Raw genomic sequence first — 21,735 nt, forward strand, 5'->3', positions numbered from 1 at the left:
TATGAAGGGAACATTCAGTATTCACTGAAAATTCTTTAATTACTAAACGTTTCACCTTACGACTTTCTGAAGAAGTAGACACCCTACTGACTGGGCTTGTGTTGAACAGGATGTCTTCGTCTTTGAAGAAGCCATAAGATGAAGCATTGATAAATTCAAGAATTTTCACTTGTTACCGAATGTTGCTGGATAAAGAGAAGCTTACATATTAAGCTGAGTTCTATCCAAAACCTTTGATTTTGTAGATAAACCTAATACCAGTGGCAACAGTGATTGATTATCTTCCTGTTGTAAGATTTCTTACTTATATATATATATACACCAGCATTTAAGAAGCATCTGACATCTTTTGTACCAATAACAGATGAAGCTGTTAATTGTTGATTTCAATTTGTATGATTTTTTAATTTTGTCTGATGTCAAGGTTATTGTTGAGGACAGTGGTATGACTGAGCTTTTATAGGTTTTCTTCTCTTATGTTTTTAAAACAGAGATTATTAGCGATATTCCTTACCCTGAGCATCCTATGGGAAATATTGGAATTGACCAGAATCGTGCAGCTATTAATTCCTTGGAGTTCAGAAGGGAAACTGAGAGATTTAAGTAGATAAAGCAACAGGTGTATCAAAGGTTTTCCAAAAGAAGGTCAAGGATCAAATATCCCATTGTGTAGTTTTGCGCTTAACAACAACCCGACCAAAATTTTGCGCAAAATTCTAAAACAAAAATTTTTCGAGCATATCTTATAGTAAAATTACCTTATTGCTCATAAACAATTATATATGTTTGTAGTATGCAATTTTAAATCATCTGTTAACTACAGTAAACATAACATTGACTTGGACAGGATCACTTGGCTTCAAAGTGCTTGAAATGATGACAACATAACATATGGAAAAGGGACCATTTGGTCCTTGAAGGCTCTCCTTGTACACCAATCCTTGAGAAAAGTAAAAATGTAAGCCCACACTTTATCTTCTAGAAAATTGTCGATTCCCTACTTAAGCTTTTCTAGAATATCGGCTTCCATTGCTTCTGACAGCAATCCACCCTATAAGTAAATCACAATGTTAAAAAATAAAACTGCCATAGAGCTTAGTCTCTTTTTCCAAATCCTAAATTTATACCTTCTCGTCCTATTACCTTCCTTATATAGCACAAAAATCAGAGACCTTTATCCCATGGATCCAATAGATAATCTTGAAACTTCAGTGAGATCAACTCTTTAATTATCTTTTTTTCTTCCTCTCTCAAGACAAAATAAGTTAAAAGATCTTAACCCTATAAAATAATCCTTCCAACCCCAGAATCATCTTAGTAGCCATCTTTTTAACCAGTTCAAATAAGCCAATATCCTTTCTTAGACAATGATACTGCAGTACAGGCCTATACCATACATTATAGACTTACAATGCTAAAATCCAGGGCTCGAGTTACCATAGTGAACAGAGTACTGATAGCCCATTGTGTGACTTTGAGCTGAAACAAACAGACAGCATTAAAATTCTATAAGCTTTACTATTAGAAACAGAGCATTTCTTCCATGGTTTATTTGACTTATCCATCATTATGCTTAAAATCCTTTTCTTCAGTCATGTTAATGAGTGTTTTCCCACCTTTATTAAATGCTTCATCCAAATTATGATAACCCATATGCATTACGTTGCACTTACTATAATTAAAGGTCACTACCAAATATCTGTTCAACTTACCAACTAATTCAAGAAATTTTGTTAATACCTCAGCATCTTAAATCTGCCAAGAAAATCACAAGAGTTTGTCATTAGCGAATTACTAGATTTATTAATTATGTTTTAATAACATTCATGTAAATAAGAAAAAATAAAGGCACATGCAAGTATTTTACCCCCTGAGGCACCCCATTAGTGATGTTACGACAGCGGTAGTCACGTGCCTCTGGTAACACGTCATGATATTCTCGACAGATCGGGGAACATCAGAATAATCCAGTATGTGCTAGGCGCCCTCTATTCCTGTATATAAGTGCGCCGGTTAACGTGAGATTAATTAATCGGAATTGAACAGCAGGCAGAAATAGAGACGGACAATTTAGTCAAGCGCGGTAGTGACCGTAAGTAAGTGCGTAAATCATTGTGAATTATAGCGTGTGTTTAAAGTGACTGTGGAAATTAAAGTGTATTGCAAAGTTGAATTGAGAAAGAATGAAATAGTTTTATTTAAGAAAGGACTTGTATCGCTGAAGTTCCTCGGGAAGAATTTCTACGGAAAATTAACAAACGAACACAGAGACGTAACAGTAACAAGGGTCCAGTTTGTGAAGTAGACCCCATCAACTTCACTCCGTTATTTTCTTCTATTCAGCTTCTTTACAAATTAGTTATCTATTATTTCCCCATTCCCCTGTGATTTTCTAACTAACCTTTCGTGTAGCACCTTTTTAAAAGTGTTTTGAAAATTTAAGTACACCAAACCCACATCGTCCAGATAACCTAATATTCTTGAATAAAATAAAGTTTTGTTTGTTTATTGTTAAGCACGAAGCTACACTATGGGTTATGTGTGCTCAATTTTAGCTCATCCCACTTACTGCTGAGATATGGGAGTGGGGCGGGGCGAAAACATATTAGTACGTCAAAATTCCCCTATGGTAAATCCATGTTAGCTGTTGTTATTAGCGAAAAGCAACCCAATGAGCAATCTGTGCTCTGTTTACCGCAGGGAATCGTACTCTGGATTTAAACAATACAAGCCTGGAAACTTGCGGCTGTCCCACCGGGAGGACTCGATGTTAGCCTTCTTTTATAATTACATCATATTTCACTAAATGGTTTTATAAATATTTGCTCATCAGACTAACGATAATTTTTTCCACTACAGAACTAGAACAAGTTACCTTTAAACAACCCTTATCACGCCCTTTAAAAATAGGAGTAATTATAACAACCCTCTAGTTGTCTGGCGCACGTTCACATTATTGAACTACGAAAAGAAAAATAAAAACGTTCTTATGGCGTCTCCTTTGCCGACGACATCGGAACGGTAGATGCTTATTGTTTATAAATATTTATTAATTTTTATACATTTATTTAACACTCAATTTTAGTATAATCAGATGGTGACGTATGATTTATTATGACCATTAATAAAGAGTATTATTTATCTTTTGTGTTGAACAATTTCAAATTTTTAAGACTTAAATAGGCTTAGTACTAGTAATATTATTATTAATAATATAGCAATATATTAAGCCTAATACTCGATATTATCAAGTTCAGTTAACTTAGGAGCATTGCATTCTTTATTTTTTTATATCCAGGTTAACCTTCATTGTCAGAAAGTTATATAATAGTAGCTTAAAAAATATTATGTTGAACTCTTTTTGATAAGTAGCCCGAAATGGCCTGATGCTGGTTAGGGCACTCGAATTGTAGTTGCAATCTGCGGGTCATGGGTATGAATCCCGTTTCTGATCATGCTTTTCATCTGTGGGGGCGTTATAAAGTTATGATCAATCCCACTATTCGTTGGTAAAAGAGTTACCTAAGAGTTGGCGGTGGGTGGTGTTGAATAGCAGCCTACCCTCTAGTCTATTACTTCAAAAGTTGGGATGGTTAGCACAAATAACCCTGGAGAATATTTGCGCAATATTCAGTAAATAAACAATACTTCCATAGGATATTTTCTTTTTTGAATGTATGATGTTGCTTATCAGAACACTTAAAACAGATTTCTAGGTAGAAGGATTTTGATAAGTAATGTAGAGTACTTTAAGCTATAAGCAGTAAGAATTTTGATCCTATTGAATGCTGATTCTGTGCACAAATATTTCCATAATTTAATAGTCTTAGTTGGTAGGTTAATCTGTGAAAAATTTGTTTCAATTTTGAAAAGCTGGTTTTGGCTGAATGCTTTAGAAGTAGAAGTGGTCCAGAAAGAATATAAGGTTTGGGGATATGATCAGAAAGTTTGAGCTTAGGAGTTAAGAAATTATAATTTTGTATGAAATTTTGATAAGGCCTCATTTGAAGTATTATGTTCAGGTGTTTAAAATTCTCAGGGGGCATGAATAAACTGCTTATGGGAGATTTGTTGGACTGGGGAAAAGATAAGATTGGAAATGAAATCCTAAGTGTTAGGAACTGAACAAACTTAGATCCAGCCTAGTTATTAAGAATAATTTGTTGGTATAGTTTTTAACTTTAGCAATGGCTAGCCAGATTTTGTGGTGTGTTGTGTGAGTTAGTAGTTTGAATTCCTTTAAGTTTTTCTTGGAAAATTTTTTGAATTTGAAAGATTATGTTAATTTTGGAGTTGTTTCTTTATGGGTGATCTTCTTGGTCAGGATGGTCTTCTTTTCTTCAGTGTTGTGTTTTAAGTGAGACTAATCTTGTTTAACAGGCTAGTGACTAATATTAATGGTATTACATATTTTATCTTCCAAAAAAATACTGTATAGTAACAACAACAAAAATATCATAACAGTAGAACATAGAAGTTATATAATACAGCAGTACATTTATTTTACATCTATAAATTATGAAACTGTCTAATTGTACTTGTTTAGCTTTCTGGCAATTTTTTCTTTGGAATTTATCGAATAATCTTCCAAGAATCTTAATTTATACCAAGAACTCTTGGAGTTATAATAACTTAAGTACTGTTTCTTATACAAATAATTTGAAATTTCCACCATAAACTTTTCTGATTACTATTGGCACAAACTACATGTTTTTTGTTAGTTTTTTACAATATTCTATCAGCTATTTTCATAAATATTTTTTTAGTTTTTATACCACCCTGGAGTATCATCAGTGAGAAATGTTTCAAAAAAGATTGAACAGAAAAAAAATCAAATTGGTTTGCTGCTCATTTATCTTCAGCTACAAACTAGTATTTCACTATATTAACTATGACATGTAACAGAAATCGTAAACATTTCTTAACCTACTTAGTTCATGTTATTTAACTAAGAATAGAAGAAACTATCGTAATAAAATTATATCAAATGAAAAAACTTTATTTCATTGGCATAATTGAGTTTTAAAGAAGGTATGGAGAAATTAAATTATTTGGCTAATGCAGTTTTTTTACTATCACTTAAAGAGATGTTCAAGTAACAGAGCTCACAGCAAAATCTTCCCCGACCAAGTCATCTTTAGCTTTACCAACATCACTTTCAGTGATGATAAAAAAAAAACTGAAAACTGCTATAGCCAAAGGATCCGTTTCTCCATACCCTCTTTAAAACTCAATTACTTCTATTCCTGATTATCTTGGTACTGACATATAAAATTTACCTTATTTCATTAATTTGACTATGAAATGTATCAAATTTATCTCCTGTCTCTCTTGTAATTTCAACCATACTTTGAATAATGATATTATTCATAATAAATGGCTTAATTAAAATTTTTTTAATTGCAACTTTAAGCTTTTTCTTATGATAATTTTGTTTTATATACCTACTTTCATCTTCAGAAAACCAGAAGCATGGAAATCCAATTGCAAAGACAACGTAGAGATGGTTATGAATCTGAAAAGTAAGTGAAAAACTTCACTTCAGGGGCTATAGTTTTATAGGTTTGATAAAGTGAATTTTCTGAGGAAAACAAAATTTTACATTGAAGGTTTTCTTATATATTAACTCATCATATCTTCCACAAAGTTAACTGATTATTTTACAAAAGAGGATGTTAGCATTGTTCCTGATGTTTAGTATTCTATGGGAAATATTAAAATTATCATTCCTTAAGGCCCCTCCTTCCATCTTAATATTTGACTCACCCTTAATTAATGATTTAAAGAATGGGTATTAAAGATCAAAAGAAAGTTGAAAAAGGGTGGTTGTTAATTTTTAAATCTTCAGCCAACCTTTTTTGTCATATACCCATTTCAACTTCCAAATGTCCTGTTTGACCAAATCTTTTGATAGTTAATACTCAGTCTCCATCACAGCAATCAGTTTAAACTTCTTAGATTTATAATGATTTTCTTTAATTTTATCCTTTATGCTCTTGTGAGCCAACCTGGTTTTTACTTGTAACCATCTTTGTTTTTACTATGAGAAACAAGTCTATCTGGAATATTTAGAAATTTATTTTAGAATTTTCTATGTTTGATTAGTGCTTTCAGTGAATTTAGTCGCCAATTCGCAACAAATAATTCTTCTTGCTTTCCCTCAAAATTTGCTTTTTTTGAAACTTGTGTCTAAAATCTCATTATTTCTAATCACCAAATGCAGTAAAACATTAAACCTATTTCAGCAATGATCATTTTTACCCAGATGCTCCACAATCTCCACCCTCTCAACCATTTCTGCATTAGAAGTTAACAAGAAATCTAAAATAGTTTTGTTATTTGTATATTCCCTGACAAATTGGTAAAGAAAATCACCTTGAACTGCTTCTAAATATCTATCTTCCTATCAGTTTGACATTAACATTTTCCAAGTTGTATGACTGAAATTAAAATTCCCCAGAATTATGATAGTATTAACAATTGGAATCGTAAGCTCACTCTGTAGTTTTTTCTATAATTTGATCAGGTGGTCTGTAATAAATTTCAACTAAAAGCATTCTTCCTCCATATTCACTAACAGAAGTCCAAATCGATTCAATTTCCTTGCTGTTAGGTTCATTATCCTCAACTTTAACAGGATGTAAATCACATTTTATATGATAATTTGCTTTTTCCAATTTGTTTACTGTTCTATCCTTATTAAACCTGTGTGTACAAGTGAGGATTAAAGTGTGCATGCCACAACCTTCTACAGTACGCCATTCAACGTAGTGATATTATGTATTTGATGTTGAATTATCAACTATTCATATTACTCTACATTGCTGATTTGGTGATTTAGCAACAGTTTGTGATAGAGAAACTATATACAGGGATACTGAAAATATGCACTTTGGACACACTAGAGGTTTCACAAATGCAATATTCAAACTATACAATTGGCAAAAGTATTTTTATGTTTTCCATGAACATCATCTTGCATTCTGACTTGTCAGTCAGACTGATGTAGTCATTTCACAGACATATCATGAATATATATACTTTAATAACACACTTTTGTGTGTGTACAACAGCCCTTTACCATTTAATAAAAACTTGCTTCCTTTTGTAAAGATACACTTAGTAAATTCAGAGTTATAGTTAACATTACTTCTCCACTACACTTTTCTCTAAATTGTTTCATTTGATTTGTCCTGCCTCTCACCACTGTCTAGTCCTAATTTAAAGTTGTTGTTGTTGTAGCTCAGTTAATAGCCTTTGCAAACAAGCCCTATTTAAGTGAGCACCATTGATTCCAAAAAATCTTCCTTTTCCTGTTAAACTAATCCCCAAGTTTAACCAGCCAGTCTGCTCATTCTTGCATTTTAACTTAAGCCTAGCAGTCAGTCCTAGTGACCTACTTATAATCTCATAAAACAGATTCTTTGGTGTGGTCAACTACCCAAATGTAGGGGGGTATGAATGGTATCATTGCAGTAGGTAGGCATGATTCTGACTTAGAGGCATTCAATCATAATCTCACAGATGGTAATTATCTGGATGATGTAAAGGGTATGGATTTGTTGTATATAGATGTTTAAAAGCCAGATGTGGGAGGTTTTAAGAATAACTTAGGTATTCAAGATAAGTATGTTCCACAGAAGGAAAAAAATGTGTCTCACTAGAAGTGTTAGAGAGAAAATTAGAGATAAATATAACAATTTTAAAGCATTTAATTTAGCTTCTAAGATAGAAGACTAAGAGGATTTATATAGAAAATCAACAAAATGAAAAAGGTAAACTAAAAATGTTAAAACTAACAGTAAGGATTTCTTTAAATATATAAAAGGTAATCATAATGTTATAATTGGAATTGGGCGTTTGAAGGATGCAGAAATGGTTGAGTTGCTAAACTTTAGTTTTTCACTATAGAAGGTGTGTACAGTATTCCAGATTCTGAGAAATTATTAGTGGAAATATGATAGATGTAAACAAATGTAATATCAGCCATGAAACTGTTAAAGAAAAATTGGGAAGTTTTAAAAATGATAAGGCTCCTGGGCCAAATAAAATGTTTTCAAGGGTATTAACTCTTAAAATGTGTTGGTGTGTTGATTCGGCATACCTGTTGTATGGTTTATATGATTGCATTTTAAAAAAAAATATTGAATGAAATAATTTCAAACTTGACATTAATTTTGTACAGATTATTTAGCTTCTCCAAAATATAATATTTTTATGTGATATTTGTATAACTTTGCAGCTTTGAAAGTTCAAAGTGATTTCATTATTGTATTTACCATTGTTGTAGATTTCAATTACTGATTTTTACATCTTCTTACATTCTTGTAAAAATTTTCTATATATTTTTTCTTTTTCCAAAATTTTAAATTTTATCATTGTTTTAAGTTGAAAAACAACTCTACTATGCTTTTGATCACTAGTGTACAGTAAAAATAAATTTTTTGCCATACCAAAATTATAAACAAGCAGACTTTTTGTTAATCAGTAGGTTTCATTTAATATATGTAATAACTTTTAAACCCATTTTGTATTCATTTACATATTTATGTATGGATATATATATTTATTTTTTTACATTTCTTTCAGTCTCTACCCTCTGCCAATTCAAGCAGTTACTTTGGCTGATAAGGTCTAATGTAAAAGAACAAAAGGACTTTTCATTATATAGATAACTAACCTATGTCTTCTCATAGCTGGGGTATAGGCAATTACATAACACCATGACAATGAAGACTTGTCAATAATGATTGGCTCAAAAATGATAAAACTACACTTGTATTGCAATTACAAGGTTTAAATTAGTGCTGTTTTGTTCAAAACTATTTTTACTTTCCTTCTAGAGGGATATGAGTGTTGTATTAAGCTCAAAAAACAAATAAAATTGAATAAATTCCAAATCTGAAGTTTTTTATGTGTGGAAGAATGATTACTAGTTCATTTTCCATAATTTGTTAATTCAATGGTGCAGCAAAACTGCCCTCAAGGTTGATTGCATCCATCTGAGTCAAAATAGGCTAAGAAATGCATAAGTAAGCCCTTACCAAAATGTTTTATGATTAATGGCCAGAAGAATGGAAGCTGACTAATGTTACACCTATTTTTAAGGAAAATGATAAGCATTGTCCAAATAATTATGAGCCAATTAGTGTTATTTCTTAGTGATAAAAGTTTTGAAGAGGTTGATTAAAGATGTTTTCAAAGCCACAACAAAGTTTACAATTTCACACAGGGAAAATCTTGTTTCTTGATTTTCAAAGATGTCACCCTTAATGTTGATGAGGGTAAAGGTGTGGATTTAGTATACTTTGGATTTTTGGAAGGCTTTTGATAAAGTATCACATAAAAGAATAGAAAAGAAAATTATCTTTGGATGAGGTGGATAAGTTAGCCCAATGGATTAAAAGTTGATTAGAAGAGTGGAAACAAAGAGTTGTAATAAATGGAGTTCAGTCAAACTGGATTGGAGTTGCAAGTGGAATATATCGGAGCACCCAACACTTTTTAATGTACATTAGCAATATTGATAAGGGAATGGTCAACAAATTGGTTAAGTTGATAGTAATGACAATGCTATTATTTTACAGAGTGAAGTGGGAAAATAGATGGCATGTGGGCTACTTTAATTTAAACTGTAATTGCCACTTTGATGGAAATGAACTCAATAGTGTTATGGAAGAAAATGACTTTGGTGTTTGGGTCAATCAGTCTCTTAAGCACCACCCAGGCAGTGTGTTGCTGCCAATAGAAAAGCAAATAGGATTTTGGGTTTTATCTACAGAAATGTTTAATATAAGTCGAAGAAGGCTATCATTTCATTTGTATGCCTTTCTGGTAAGGCCTCATTTAGAATATTTTTAGTCTTGTGCTGTATACTTTAGGAAGAACATTAAATAGTTGGAAAGGGTTCAGAAGATGCAGTAGTGTAACTACAAAAGATGCCCCCTCCCCCCCTGCATAACAAGTAACTGGGCCCCCAACATTTATATACTTATAATTGAAAGGAAGGCTACTAGGATGACACCTGGAATGAAAAGACTGTCATGTGAGGACACATTTTGGTCCTTCAATTTTTTTGTCTGGAGAAAAGAAGGGTTGGGATGTGATTCAAATGTTCGAAAATTATAAAGGAAATATAAGATAATATTTATTGGTAAGAGTAGTAGGGCTTTAAAAGGATTGGGAAAGTTTAAGAGAGAACTTTATGAGCACTTGGGGTGTTAGGGATGAATATAGGCAAATGGGTGTTTGATGAAATTAATGGGACAGCCAAGAGACCCTTGTTGTCCATCAAATGTTATGTCTTCATAAGAAAGATAAGAGTTTCAAAGCACTCTTGCATGGATTAGGTTTACACACTTATTCTTTTTCTGATTTTTTTTTTTTTTACCTTCTCACTCAAAACAAAGCTTCATCATTCTTTTAAGTTATATTTAAATGTTTTTTTATTAACATGGAACTGACCCAAAAGTTTTTTTTGACATTGTGGAACTGACCCAGCTGACATTTCTTATTGAATGGCTTTTTGAATGATTAGTATTAATTTTTGCAATTTCTGAGCATTTTGTGACTTTCATAAACAGATCTGAAATGACCATTCCTCAAAGTGGACTGACAATGCATAGACAACTTATTATTCCAATACAACAATTTACCTCCTCTCACAAAACAGCTTTTCTCAATTTGTAGTGCCCTCTATATGTGCAAAATTCTCACTCGCCACAGGTCTTCATACACCCACTAATCTCCACATGGTATGGCTGTGTTGTAGCATGCCAATAAGCATGCAACAACCCTCCACCAATAGGAGTGCAACACATCCTCCTAGTGTATGTGACTCTCTATGTGCAGTCAGACCCAATCTTCATTTCTCTAGTTTGGCACAACAATAATCAGTCGTTTTGCTCACCTTTATTTTTTTTTTTTTTTTTATGTACTACGTTTTTGAACTTCAAAAAATCTGAGACTTCAAAAATTTCTTTATACATTTTTTTACATTTTTGTGCTTGGATTTGAAAAACAACTTGGAATTTGTTTCTAGTGTCTTGCAAAAGAATTTCATTTGAATAATTTCTGTGAATGACTTATGAATTCACAGTTCCATGTCACTTCTACTACAGCTTCAGACACATTAGTGGCCAACAACCTAACACTATAACTTCAGGTCCAGTGTTATTGACTGAGGATATTTTGGCTCTTGTGCAATGTGAGATGTCTTTCTTCATGCAGGCCAATGGGTCTCCTGACCATCAACTAATTCTCCCCTTCTTGGGGGAATCAGAACAGGATGACAAGGATTTGGATAGCCTTTTCCCTCCCCCTTTTCTTTGCCATGCAGTCTCATTCTCAAACTGTGGATGCACCACAACCTTTTTCTCCATTACTGGAGTTTGTTTCACAGGTATGTTATGTTTTGTCTTTGTCACTCGTGTCTTACAATCTATCTCCTTCCCTTTTGACAGAGGCACCTACCACCAAAATACTGTATCCTTTCTCCCTCACCTGACATTGGGGTCCACCCTGAGCATTTTGCCCAGTCATTGCATTTGGGGGTCAACATACTGTGTCCCCCATAAGTGGCAGAGGCTCATGCTTTGACTTACCATTGTTTGGTGTATCCTTTTCTGGATACTCAATACTTGGATACATTCCTTCCAATTTAGAGGTTGGACCCTGATACTTCTCTACATTTTCACAAGCACAATTTTCCCATTGTCACATGACTCTGACATCTCTCTGTTGTTACCTTTCTTCCATACATTGTTTTTCTGAGGCTATCTGTTGTTCTCTTGAAGTGTTTTCGGTGGATGCCCATTCCCTCCTCTTCTGCACGCTGGTGTGCTTGTCCTCTTTGGCCCTTTCCTTCCACACTTGGCTCCTCTGTTTTTGGAACCTCTTATTTCGGGATGCTATGTTAGCTCATGTGCATCTCCCCCTACCTCCTTGCGGGATTTATGTATGGTCTCTTTTATGACAAATGATTTTTTTTGGTTTTCCTGACTCTTTGTAGTTGAGAGTGGTATTTGCCTGTTTGCATACTTCCCTCTCCTCTCCAGCCTCTCGTTCTTGTGTTATGGCCACAGCCTTCATCTTTCTTACCTCTTCTTTCCTCTTGGGTCATGCCTTCATGGCATACGATTGTTCACTGCCGACCTGTATAGGTGGCTGTTCTGTTGGATCGGGTCCAGTAGTTTCAGGTTTTTATATATGGACAGGATTTTTTAAAGGAGGTGTCAGTGACTTGTTGGCAATAAATTTCAACAATAAACAAACAGCTCACAGGCCACTTGTTTTAAAATAATATATTAAAACAAGTCAAACATATATACAAATGTTTGCTGCACAGTTGTAACCAGAGCTTTAAATAATCATCCCTTTTCATCAAAGTCTACTCGGGCAGGTTCAGTTATGTTAGAATGCAATTGATAAGATGAATTATTCTCCTCTGCTCTGTTGTTACAATACAATCAGTTATAATTTCACTTACGTTACACTATTGGTTACCACAGTTGTATCCAGAGCTACAGGGGTTTCTCATCTTTTCATTTTATTTGACATAGATGGGCATGGTGCCAACAGTACTGATAACTACTCAGTGGGTTCCGGTCCTGTGGGAGCTTGATGAATTTGTTCCCCTTTGGGGATTTTTTGCCATAGATCAATTTCTCCCCCCTCTTTTGTCTCAGGTATCCATTTCCTTCTCTGTACCTTGGAATCCTATCATCTGCCAACATCTGTCAAAGGCAGTACAAGATCTTTTGTCTCAACAGGCCATCAGATGTGTTCATCATCTTTCTCTAGCTTGTTTGTTGTATCCAGAAAACTGGAGACTGGCATTCTGTAATAGATTTATCCCCCCCTCAGTCAATTTCTCAGTGTACCCTGTTTTACCATGAAATCATTTCTCACCCTTAGGTGGGTTTTTCTCCAGGTTTGTGGATGTCATGAATACTTACTTGCATATGACCATATCTTTGGTTTGTTCATCATGGGATGGTTTATCAGTTTTGCGCATTGTCCTTTGGCAGTTGAGAGTAGGGCGGTGGTGTTCTGCTGGTCTAAATGACGTAATATCCTCCAATATGAAACATAAATACAAATGGGAGTGAGATGTCAAAATTGCAGTTCACCCATTTGATTGTGATCCCTCAACCTACCACCATGTGGATGTTGGTTCCAAGTGGCCGGGTTTTGGATTTAGAGTAGAACCAATCAACATAAATCCCCACACATGTATTACAAATGTCTATTCCTCCTTCATTTATATGGATTGTTATGGTTCTATTCCATCCCCTATCCTTCAATGTTTCTTATTCCAAGGATTTTAATGTGCTTGAGATAGTTTCGATCAATTTCACTTTTGAGGTAGATGGTTTACATTATGTAGACATCTTTTCAATACCAGATGTCGGGTTCCCAGGTCGATCTATCAATTTATCATATTCACATGTGCCCTGTTCATGAGTCAGGGGGTACTAGATTTCCTCTGGTCTCATGAACTCATTTATATGAGAAGAGGTAATGTACCGTATTGGAAGTTATAATTTTTCTATACTGAAAATGTATTTCCGACAGGTACTCCTCCTCTCATACTTCTCACCCTTCATCCCAATAAAGAACTGGTGCTTTCATTTCTGTCAAAACCTTGAAGTGGTAGTTAGGTAGCACTGAGTAGAGGGAGTCACGTATGTAATGAGAGTATGTTGCACTCAAAATGGCGGAGGATTGATTCATAATGATTTGCATGCGAGATGCATTGTAATTAGTTAATTCCTATGGAGGGGAGAAAAAAGACTTGTGGCATGTTAAAAAAAAATTGCATATAGAGGGCAGCACTGATCATTTTAGTATAGGAAAATTATAACTTTCTTTATTTTCAGGTCATTGTATAATACAGAGTGAAAAAGTTGAACAGGTCATGAAAACAGTAGACAGAGGAAACTACTGTAAACATAATCCCTACAAAGATTCTCCACAAGGGATTGGCTATGCTGCTACAATAAGTGCTCCTTACATGGTGAGTATGGAGGCTAATAAAAAGATGCAACAACCATTGGAAAGTTCATTGTGTTATCATTACCAAAACATGTTGACATTATCACAGGACTATTGTGTAAACTGCTTTAATATTTTTAGGGATTGATCTTAGCCAAACAAATATATTTGGTCTAGTGTATTTCAGAACAATTTGATGGTACCAAGTACAGAGTAATTACATGCATAATGTTTGTTTCTAATACTAGAAAATGTATCAAAGTTTTCCAAATGGTTACAAGAGAGCAATCATATTAATATTTGGAGATGCAACTAGTAATGAATATAATGCAAAGAGACTAAGTCTTATAATGGAAATGTGTGAAATATATACTCTCTCTTTTTCTTTTTTTTAATATATAGTATATAAACTTCAACCATATTTAGTTTTAACCCTTTAATGGGCAGAAAAACGAAAAAAGGTTTTAGAAATTGAACTAAGTAGTTTTGGATGAGTTCTGCCAGAAAAAAAAAAGCATTACTCTATACTTTCTTTTATTTATACGTCCTTTTTAGGGGATGGCAATACAGCTGCCACTGCCTTATTAAAGCTTTTAAAATCCAGTGGCAACTACATGGCCTAAGCCTTTGAATGAGTTAAAATGATTTGAGCTATGAATAAAAAGATAAAAGGGAGCTAATGAATTTAGGTATTAAGTGCTATTTTGATGGCTCTATTTGTACTTGAACAGAATTTTATAAGAAAAATGGAATGTAAGAGAGCTATCACTAATGTTAATTTTTATGTTTTAATTGATTTAGAGATTAATTATCTAAAACATGGTTACAGACTTCTGTGTATGTGTATATATAATTTCTAACTTCACATTCTAGTGATAATGACTTTTTCTTTTTTCCAGCATGCTTATGTCTTAGATTTGCTCAAAAGACATCTCTATGATGGTGCAAAAGCATTGGATGTAGGTTCAGGAAGTGGTTACCTTACAGCTTGTATGGCATTGATGGTAAAAAAACATTTTACAGTGTAGAGTTTGAGTATTTTGTAAACACAAAAGCTTACATAAATTGAAAGTTAGTAAACAAGTTTTTAGAATTTCATTTTCAAGGATAAGAAGGGACTATTTGGGCTATCCCATTTTCTTTTGCTAATCAACTACAAACTACATAAACTTATCCTATGTCTATCACAATCTCTTAAAATACTCATACAATTTCATCTTAAACTCCTTTAGTGTTGCAGTTTCTACTGTAACATAGTCCAACCATCCTTAACTAGAGCTATGTACGAGTTTTTCCACTATCTTCTAGTTTTACTTTTAGCAGAGGTTTTATTAAAATATAATCTGGACTAGATTACAGTCTTATCTCCATATGACAATCCCTCCAAATCTGAAGTTCTCTTTGTAGCTCTTCTCTGAGTTCACACCAACAATTTCAATATTCTTTTAACAAAAACAGGGTCTTATAGAGTGAACTAATTTTAAGCATTTTTTTACACCCTAAAATGCATTTTCAGATACATTTGGAAATAACTATGCTTGCTTTATCTTTAATAATGTTCACAGTCATCTTTTTCTGTAACCATTCCCATCAGAACTTGTTTTTAACTGATTTTTCAGAGTCTTTAAGCACTGATTCTAAGAGTTCAATAATAGCCCTTTTGTTACTCTTTTCAAAAATTTTGTTTAGGAGATATGTGACTGACTGCTTCATAATAAAATACACAAATTAGATGCTGCTGTACATCTTGATGTAACTTATATGCTTTGTATTTGTCTAGCCTCAATGTATTTTATGTCCATATACAATTATGAGGTTTTTACAATCAGCAGAATTTGTTTGTTTAGTATAGATGAAGAAGATATTTTTTAACCCATAATTTTACATTATTTGGAACTTTTTTAAGATGCCCAGCTTTATACGATCTTAAATGTTGAAATCTGCTAGAAAAATTACATGTATCTTTGGGAATAATGTCTATAAAAGTCTCTTGTAGTGCATTAGAATACTTCATAATCAAGTTGGCATTTTGTGGAACTCATCCTTCTCTTAATGGTATATACTTTGTACACAGTCTATTCTTTAGTGTATTCATTGGACTACAAGATATTCTAACATAAAGAAATTATGAAATTAAAACTTGTAATACAATTTTTCTTACCATAGTACAAAAATGCACAATTCTCACACATTTCCAAATATACGACAAAGTATAGTTTAATCAAGAGACACAGAAAGATTGTACTATACTTTTTTCAGTTGTATTCTTTAATTTCTATGAAACGCATGCCATGGGTAAAAAATATTTTCACTGAATCTCTGTTGTCAAAGATATGTAAATAAATACACAGAACTATGTACTTTCTTTTCTATATTTATATCACACAATACCTTTAGTCTGCTAATAATCACTTGTAGAATACATTTTCTACCACCAAAATTCATCTGTAGAAAAGCACTTTTGGTAACTAAAAAATAATGTAGATTTACAGTTGTGTAGATGTTTAATTTTTGATAAGTTTTATTTTTGTTGCTACATTATAAATAGCTACATTATGAGTGAGTAAATTCAGAAGTTAAAACAATTAGCCCTGATACTTGTAATAGTAAATTATTTTTTATCAAGCATTCAATAGATCTCCTAAGACCTCGGAAAACTTGTGCTTTAGGTTGGAGAGAGTGGTTTAGCTGTTGGAATTGACCATATTGATGAGCTAGTGAACTTGTCCATTGCCAACATTAATAAAGATCAACCTGGTTTAATTGAATCTGGAAATATCAAATTGATTGGTAAGTGCATGTTCAATTAAGTACTGCAGAAATTTATGTAGGTTTTAATAGAGTGAAAAACAAGCTATTTTAAAGATATGCAATCTTAAAATATTTTTAGCATTTTATAATATTTGGAGGAGTTGCTTCAACCAACAGATTTGTTTTCTTTCTCTCTTCTCTTTTATTAATTGATAGGTATCCAGTGATTTTTATAACATATGATTATTAATGCATACCGAACATTTTCATGATAGAAATACAAATAGTAAATCATGTTGTTGCATTTTTTACATTTTGAAAGTTTTTATTTGGATATTAAAGAAACTATTTTAACAATACTGGACATTAATGTTTGCCCAATTGCTCAGGATAAGAAAAAAATTAATGATTCTCATTTGAGTTTTGCTTGTTCACTAATAGCACATATTTATTTATTTTTAAATAAATAAAATACTAGTAGAAAAAAAAATTCTGTTACAGTATTCTTATTTTTTGTTTTAACCTACTTATGCATTGCTCTGTCTATCATTCAATATTGTACACTGTCACTATTCAATTGTTATTTAACAGCACTTTGGAATTGTGACTGTTGTAAACGTTTTTGTTTTCCAAAATATTTATTCGTAGATTGAAATGTTAGTTCTGAATAAATGCAAGGTAATTTATTGTTTCTCATGTGACAAAGCAATAAGTAGCTTTTAAGTTCTTCACTTAAACATAGCAGAAGAACAGTTTTCACAAGTTTTAAACTATGAAATTATAACACATCAAAAATGTGGGAACTTGTAAGGCAAGAGCTTATTAAAATTTGGTGCACATAAAGTAACATCTAATTCCAAAATAACATTTCATCCTCTCACACTATAGCTATTACGAGACTGTCAAACTTTCCTTCCTTTGCCCATCTAAGCATTGGTCTGAATTTTTCTTGCTTGCTCCAGTCTTTTATTTCTCACTTAATTGCCCTTGGTGATATCTGTCATGTGATGCTCTCCACCTACGTCAATGTGCCCTCCATCCTGATACTGTATATAAGCACCTCATTCAGGTAATATCACCTTTTCTTGACAAAGTGTTCATTAACGGTTTTCTCTGTACTATGATCGTTAGAGATACTTTGATCATTCTTCATGTTACCTAGTTGATTTTCATAAAAATAATATTTTTTTTTGTTTGGCAAGCCGATATATGGCATGAATTCCTGAATTATTATTTCCGGCATGGAGGCAAATAAAGTCTCTGTGATTCTGAACATTCTGGAGAGAGTTTATATTCGCCTTTTCTTGCATCTTACTTTATTCTGTTGGCTTCTCAAGAGGCCACATTGCAATCAGCTGCCTTGGGCTCTTTTTCTACAGTTGGTCCATTGAGTGTTATGTTTGGGTTTTTTCCAGTTGCTTTTGAGTCTTCACCTTCCTTGATAGATGAAAGGTCTGGGAATGAGCACTTAGTCCTACCTACATCCATTGATATTGTGGTTCATGCGGGGGAGGTTTACTGTTCAGTTACGTGAAGGGACAGCTATGCCTTGTCCGCCACGGTTGTCGGAACTACGTGATTTAGCTTACTACTGCCAGGTGGAAGCATATTCCTACTCGCAAAGAATACATCTGCTCCTGGAAATTTGGGGTTCTAGAGCAAAGTCTGTATTTAACCTGTATAGATAACAACTCTCTAAACCCTCTAAACTTTGTTAGAAGACTCTCAGGATCACCACATCCATTTGATGATGAGTTGGGACCATTGTTAGCATGCACATTGGGTCAATTGTCAGCTCCTACAGGAGTCATAGTTCCTCCCCTATTCAAGGGTTCAGATCCCCGACATCAGGCCCTCGGTCCATTGGTATCCATAATAGATTCTGTCCATATCTAAGGGTTCCAGTCATTGATCTTTCTCATCTATATCAATTTCCTTGATCCTCCAAGGTTCATAAGTGTATCATTTCTCACTCTAAGTTGGCATTTTTTATGAGGATTGTGGATGTCCAAGTTAGATATCACTTGATTCTTATCTGCATATTTCCATAGTGGTGGCATACCACCACTATATGTGTTTTGTGCACAAGGGTTAGGTGCTGCAGTTCAGGGCTCTGACCTTCATATTAGCATTGGCATCATATCTGTTCTGCCAATTCATACAAGTTTTTCACATCACCTCCTTTCCCTAAGCCTGTGCACACAACATTCCATGGATGTCTGGTTACTGTTGGCATCATCTGATCAATTGGCAGAATGTCACACCCAGATTCTACTCTCAGAAAAAAGCAAAACAATCTTCATTATCAAAACTGACTCATATATTCTCACTCCAACACAATATATCATCATTCTGGGTAATTTTTCATCACGTATCTCAGTCAAGCTCAGCTGACTTCCATCTGGCTCTGAGTTATGGAACAGGCAGTCCAACTCTTTTTTTTCATCTCTCCTTCTCCCACTGCACAGATGATTCTTTCTTTTTTGGGGGGAATGTAGACATCAATCGAATCCCTCATTCCTTTGTGACAAGTGCACAAGAGATACTTCAGTGGTCTCTATGTGAACAATGGATCATGAATAGCAATTCACTGGATTCCCCAATTTCCTTATTCAGGATCATTCTCTCAATCTCGAGGGGTGGTTAGATTGGAACAATACTAACATATGGGTTTCTCTGCCACCACCTCGTCCAGAGATCCATCTCTTCATGGATGTCTTGCTTTAGGGATGGGATGCATATCTCAACAGTCAGGAATTCCGGGGTCTACGCACAGATGATGAGACTTCCATAGACAATGTTTTCTACCTTCTTGCTGTTCAAAAGATGATGTCTCATAGTCTGGGCTTATTAAGAGGAAAATCATCAGGCTTCACTCCGACAATTTAACGGTGGTGTCTTTCATTTCTCATCTCATCAAGGGGGGCACTTGGTTCATGGCTCTTTGTTTTCGATCCTTGGATGTTCTTTTTTAGTTTTTTTAGACCCAATCCTATTGTATCAACCTACTAGCTTGCCATGTTCCACGAGTGATGACTTTAGTGGCAGATCAATTGTCTCCACCCAAACAGATTTTCTTGACAGAATATATGCTGTATTGCAATGTTTTTCTGTTGGATTAACTCTCATTTTGAAACTCTGGTGATTGGTGGGTTGGTCACTCATTTGAACCCCCGAACTACTGGCAATTTGGTCTCTTGTACTACACCCTCAGGCTTTGGAAATAGACGAATTCCATCAGGATGGGATAGGATTACAACTGTAGACATTCCCACCGATTTTTATGTTACCCAAGGTACTAACTTTGATTTGTTTCAACCTTTGTTGGGTCCTGTTGATAGCATAAGATTTGCAGGTAAACCCTCCTGTGGTACCTTTAGGAGTGCCTACCTCTTCCACTTCCTCTTTGGCCATCTCTGTGGAGGCAAACATGACCTGACATCATACACCTGGCTATCCAGAAGCTCAAACTTCAGGCATGGAGGTTATGCAATTCTTTGCATGGCATTGGGGTTTAATTTCTAAGGTTGCCATGTATCTGTCTCAGTCTTTGCTTAGTCCCATGATGGACATTTGTCAATGGAAATGGCACACATATCGGCAATGGTGTATTGAGAGGAGGTTGAACCAACTTCAATCAGAAATACCAACCATGACTTTTTTTGTTTTTACCTGGCTCTTTGACAAGGGTTTTGCATCTTCCATATTGCCTTGTATAAGATGACCTTATAGACTACCTTTTGAGACTTGAGATAAAAATTATTTGAGTCTCCAGTACTCTCCAGCTTCCTGGATCATTTCAGTTATGTAACTGGTATATTAAAGTGACATTACATGCCCTATCTCAACACCCGTTTGAGACTTTAATCTCATGTGCCATGTGTCACCTTTCTCTGAAGATTTATTTTTCATTGCTGCAGACCTACAGTAGGAGTGGTTTGCACTGATTCTACCTATGTCTTCAGACCGGTTCTTCCCTAAAACACTGGCAGGCAGGGAAGGGGATAAATCCTTTTCACCAATTCATTTCATTACTATTTCCCACTTCTGTGACTGATCTAATCTCAATCATTTGTTATGTCCAATGAGGGTCTTGATGGTTTTGTTGCCTGTGCTAATAATGCCTTTAGAGATGCCAGACAATGACTTTTTTCATTGGGATCATTCAGTTTCCCAGGATTTACCCCCAGTTACATTGACGAGGTGGGTATGAAACTGATCCATATCACTTATTCTTGGCTTTCGTTTAAAGGCGAGGAGACTTTGCGAGTCATATCTCAACAGATTTGTCACATTTCTGTGTCCTTAGTGACCCAGTTGAATTGCTCACTGGAGATTATTATGTGGGCTGGTATATATACCTCCCCCAATATCTCACATTATTTGCATGATCTGACACTATCTTTGTCTGAGGGTTTTTGAATAACCCCTATAGCTATTTTAACCACATCTGCAAGGTTATACAGAGGGGTGAGTATTTTCATTGCTACTCTTGTCTATTATTTAACTTTCAAGGTCCCTTCCTCATTTTCACAGGATCCCACTCTGAGGTGAGTGTTGTCCACTCAGGTGTGTTTTTATCAAACCAATTTTGCACCAGCAACCACTAATTCAGTATACTTTATCTAGGTTGCAACAGGCTTTGTAGAAATGAGGTATTCCATAAGACCACCTTGAGGCTGACTGGGTGGTATTACTGTACTATGCTGGACTGTCACTCATGGACTATCATGAGTAAAGCACAAGGAGAACCTGCCCTTCCCTGCTGATCATTAGATTGAATAAATCGGGGTCAGTTTGTTTTTAAAAGTTTAGGAAACTTGGTTCACCTATTGCACTGTTCCTCAGGACTCCCCAATGCGCCTCACCCTCCAGATTTTACTAGTGGAGATAGGGAATCCTTGCCACATCTGGTTTTCAGTCACAGAGGTTCTTCCCCCAGAGTGTTCAAGTGAATTCCTCCATTCTTGAAGAAGAGGGCGAAGTTGG

At 34.4% G+C, this 21,735-nt stretch overlaps 1 protein-coding gene across 2 annotated transcripts in view; it reads left to right on the forward strand.

Moving 5' to 3' along the window:
• Window positions 1-2,751: 2,751 nt before the first annotated feature.
• The window catches only part of LOC106467003 (protein-L-isoaspartate(D-aspartate) O-methyltransferase-like), a 39,936-nt gene continuing 20,952 nt past the window's right edge, over window positions 2,752-21,735 (forward strand). The window contains exons 1-5 of one of the 2 annotated variants that reach the window (XM_022395084.1): window positions 2,752-3,021; window positions 5,461-5,522; window positions 13,881-14,017; window positions 14,895-14,999; window positions 16,665-16,785. In XM_022395084.1, coding sequence (XP_022250792.1) covers window positions 2,990-3,021; window positions 5,461-5,522; window positions 13,881-14,017; window positions 14,895-14,999; window positions 16,665-16,785 — 457 coding nt within the window. In that variant the 5' untranslated portion in view covers window positions 2,752-2,989. The remainder of the gene's footprint in view (window positions 3,022-5,460; window positions 5,523-13,880; window positions 14,018-14,894; window positions 15,000-16,664; window positions 16,786-21,735) is intronic. The other variant, XM_013927313.2, reaches the window with a different exon arrangement.

Source organism: Limulus polyphemus, unplaced genomic scaffold, assembly GCF_000517525.1.
Source record: "Limulus polyphemus unplaced genomic scaffold, Limulus_polyphemus-2.1.2 Scaffold2456, whole genome shotgun sequence".
Taxonomy (NCBI): Eukaryota; Metazoa; Arthropoda; class Merostomata; order Xiphosura; family Limulidae; genus Limulus; species Limulus polyphemus.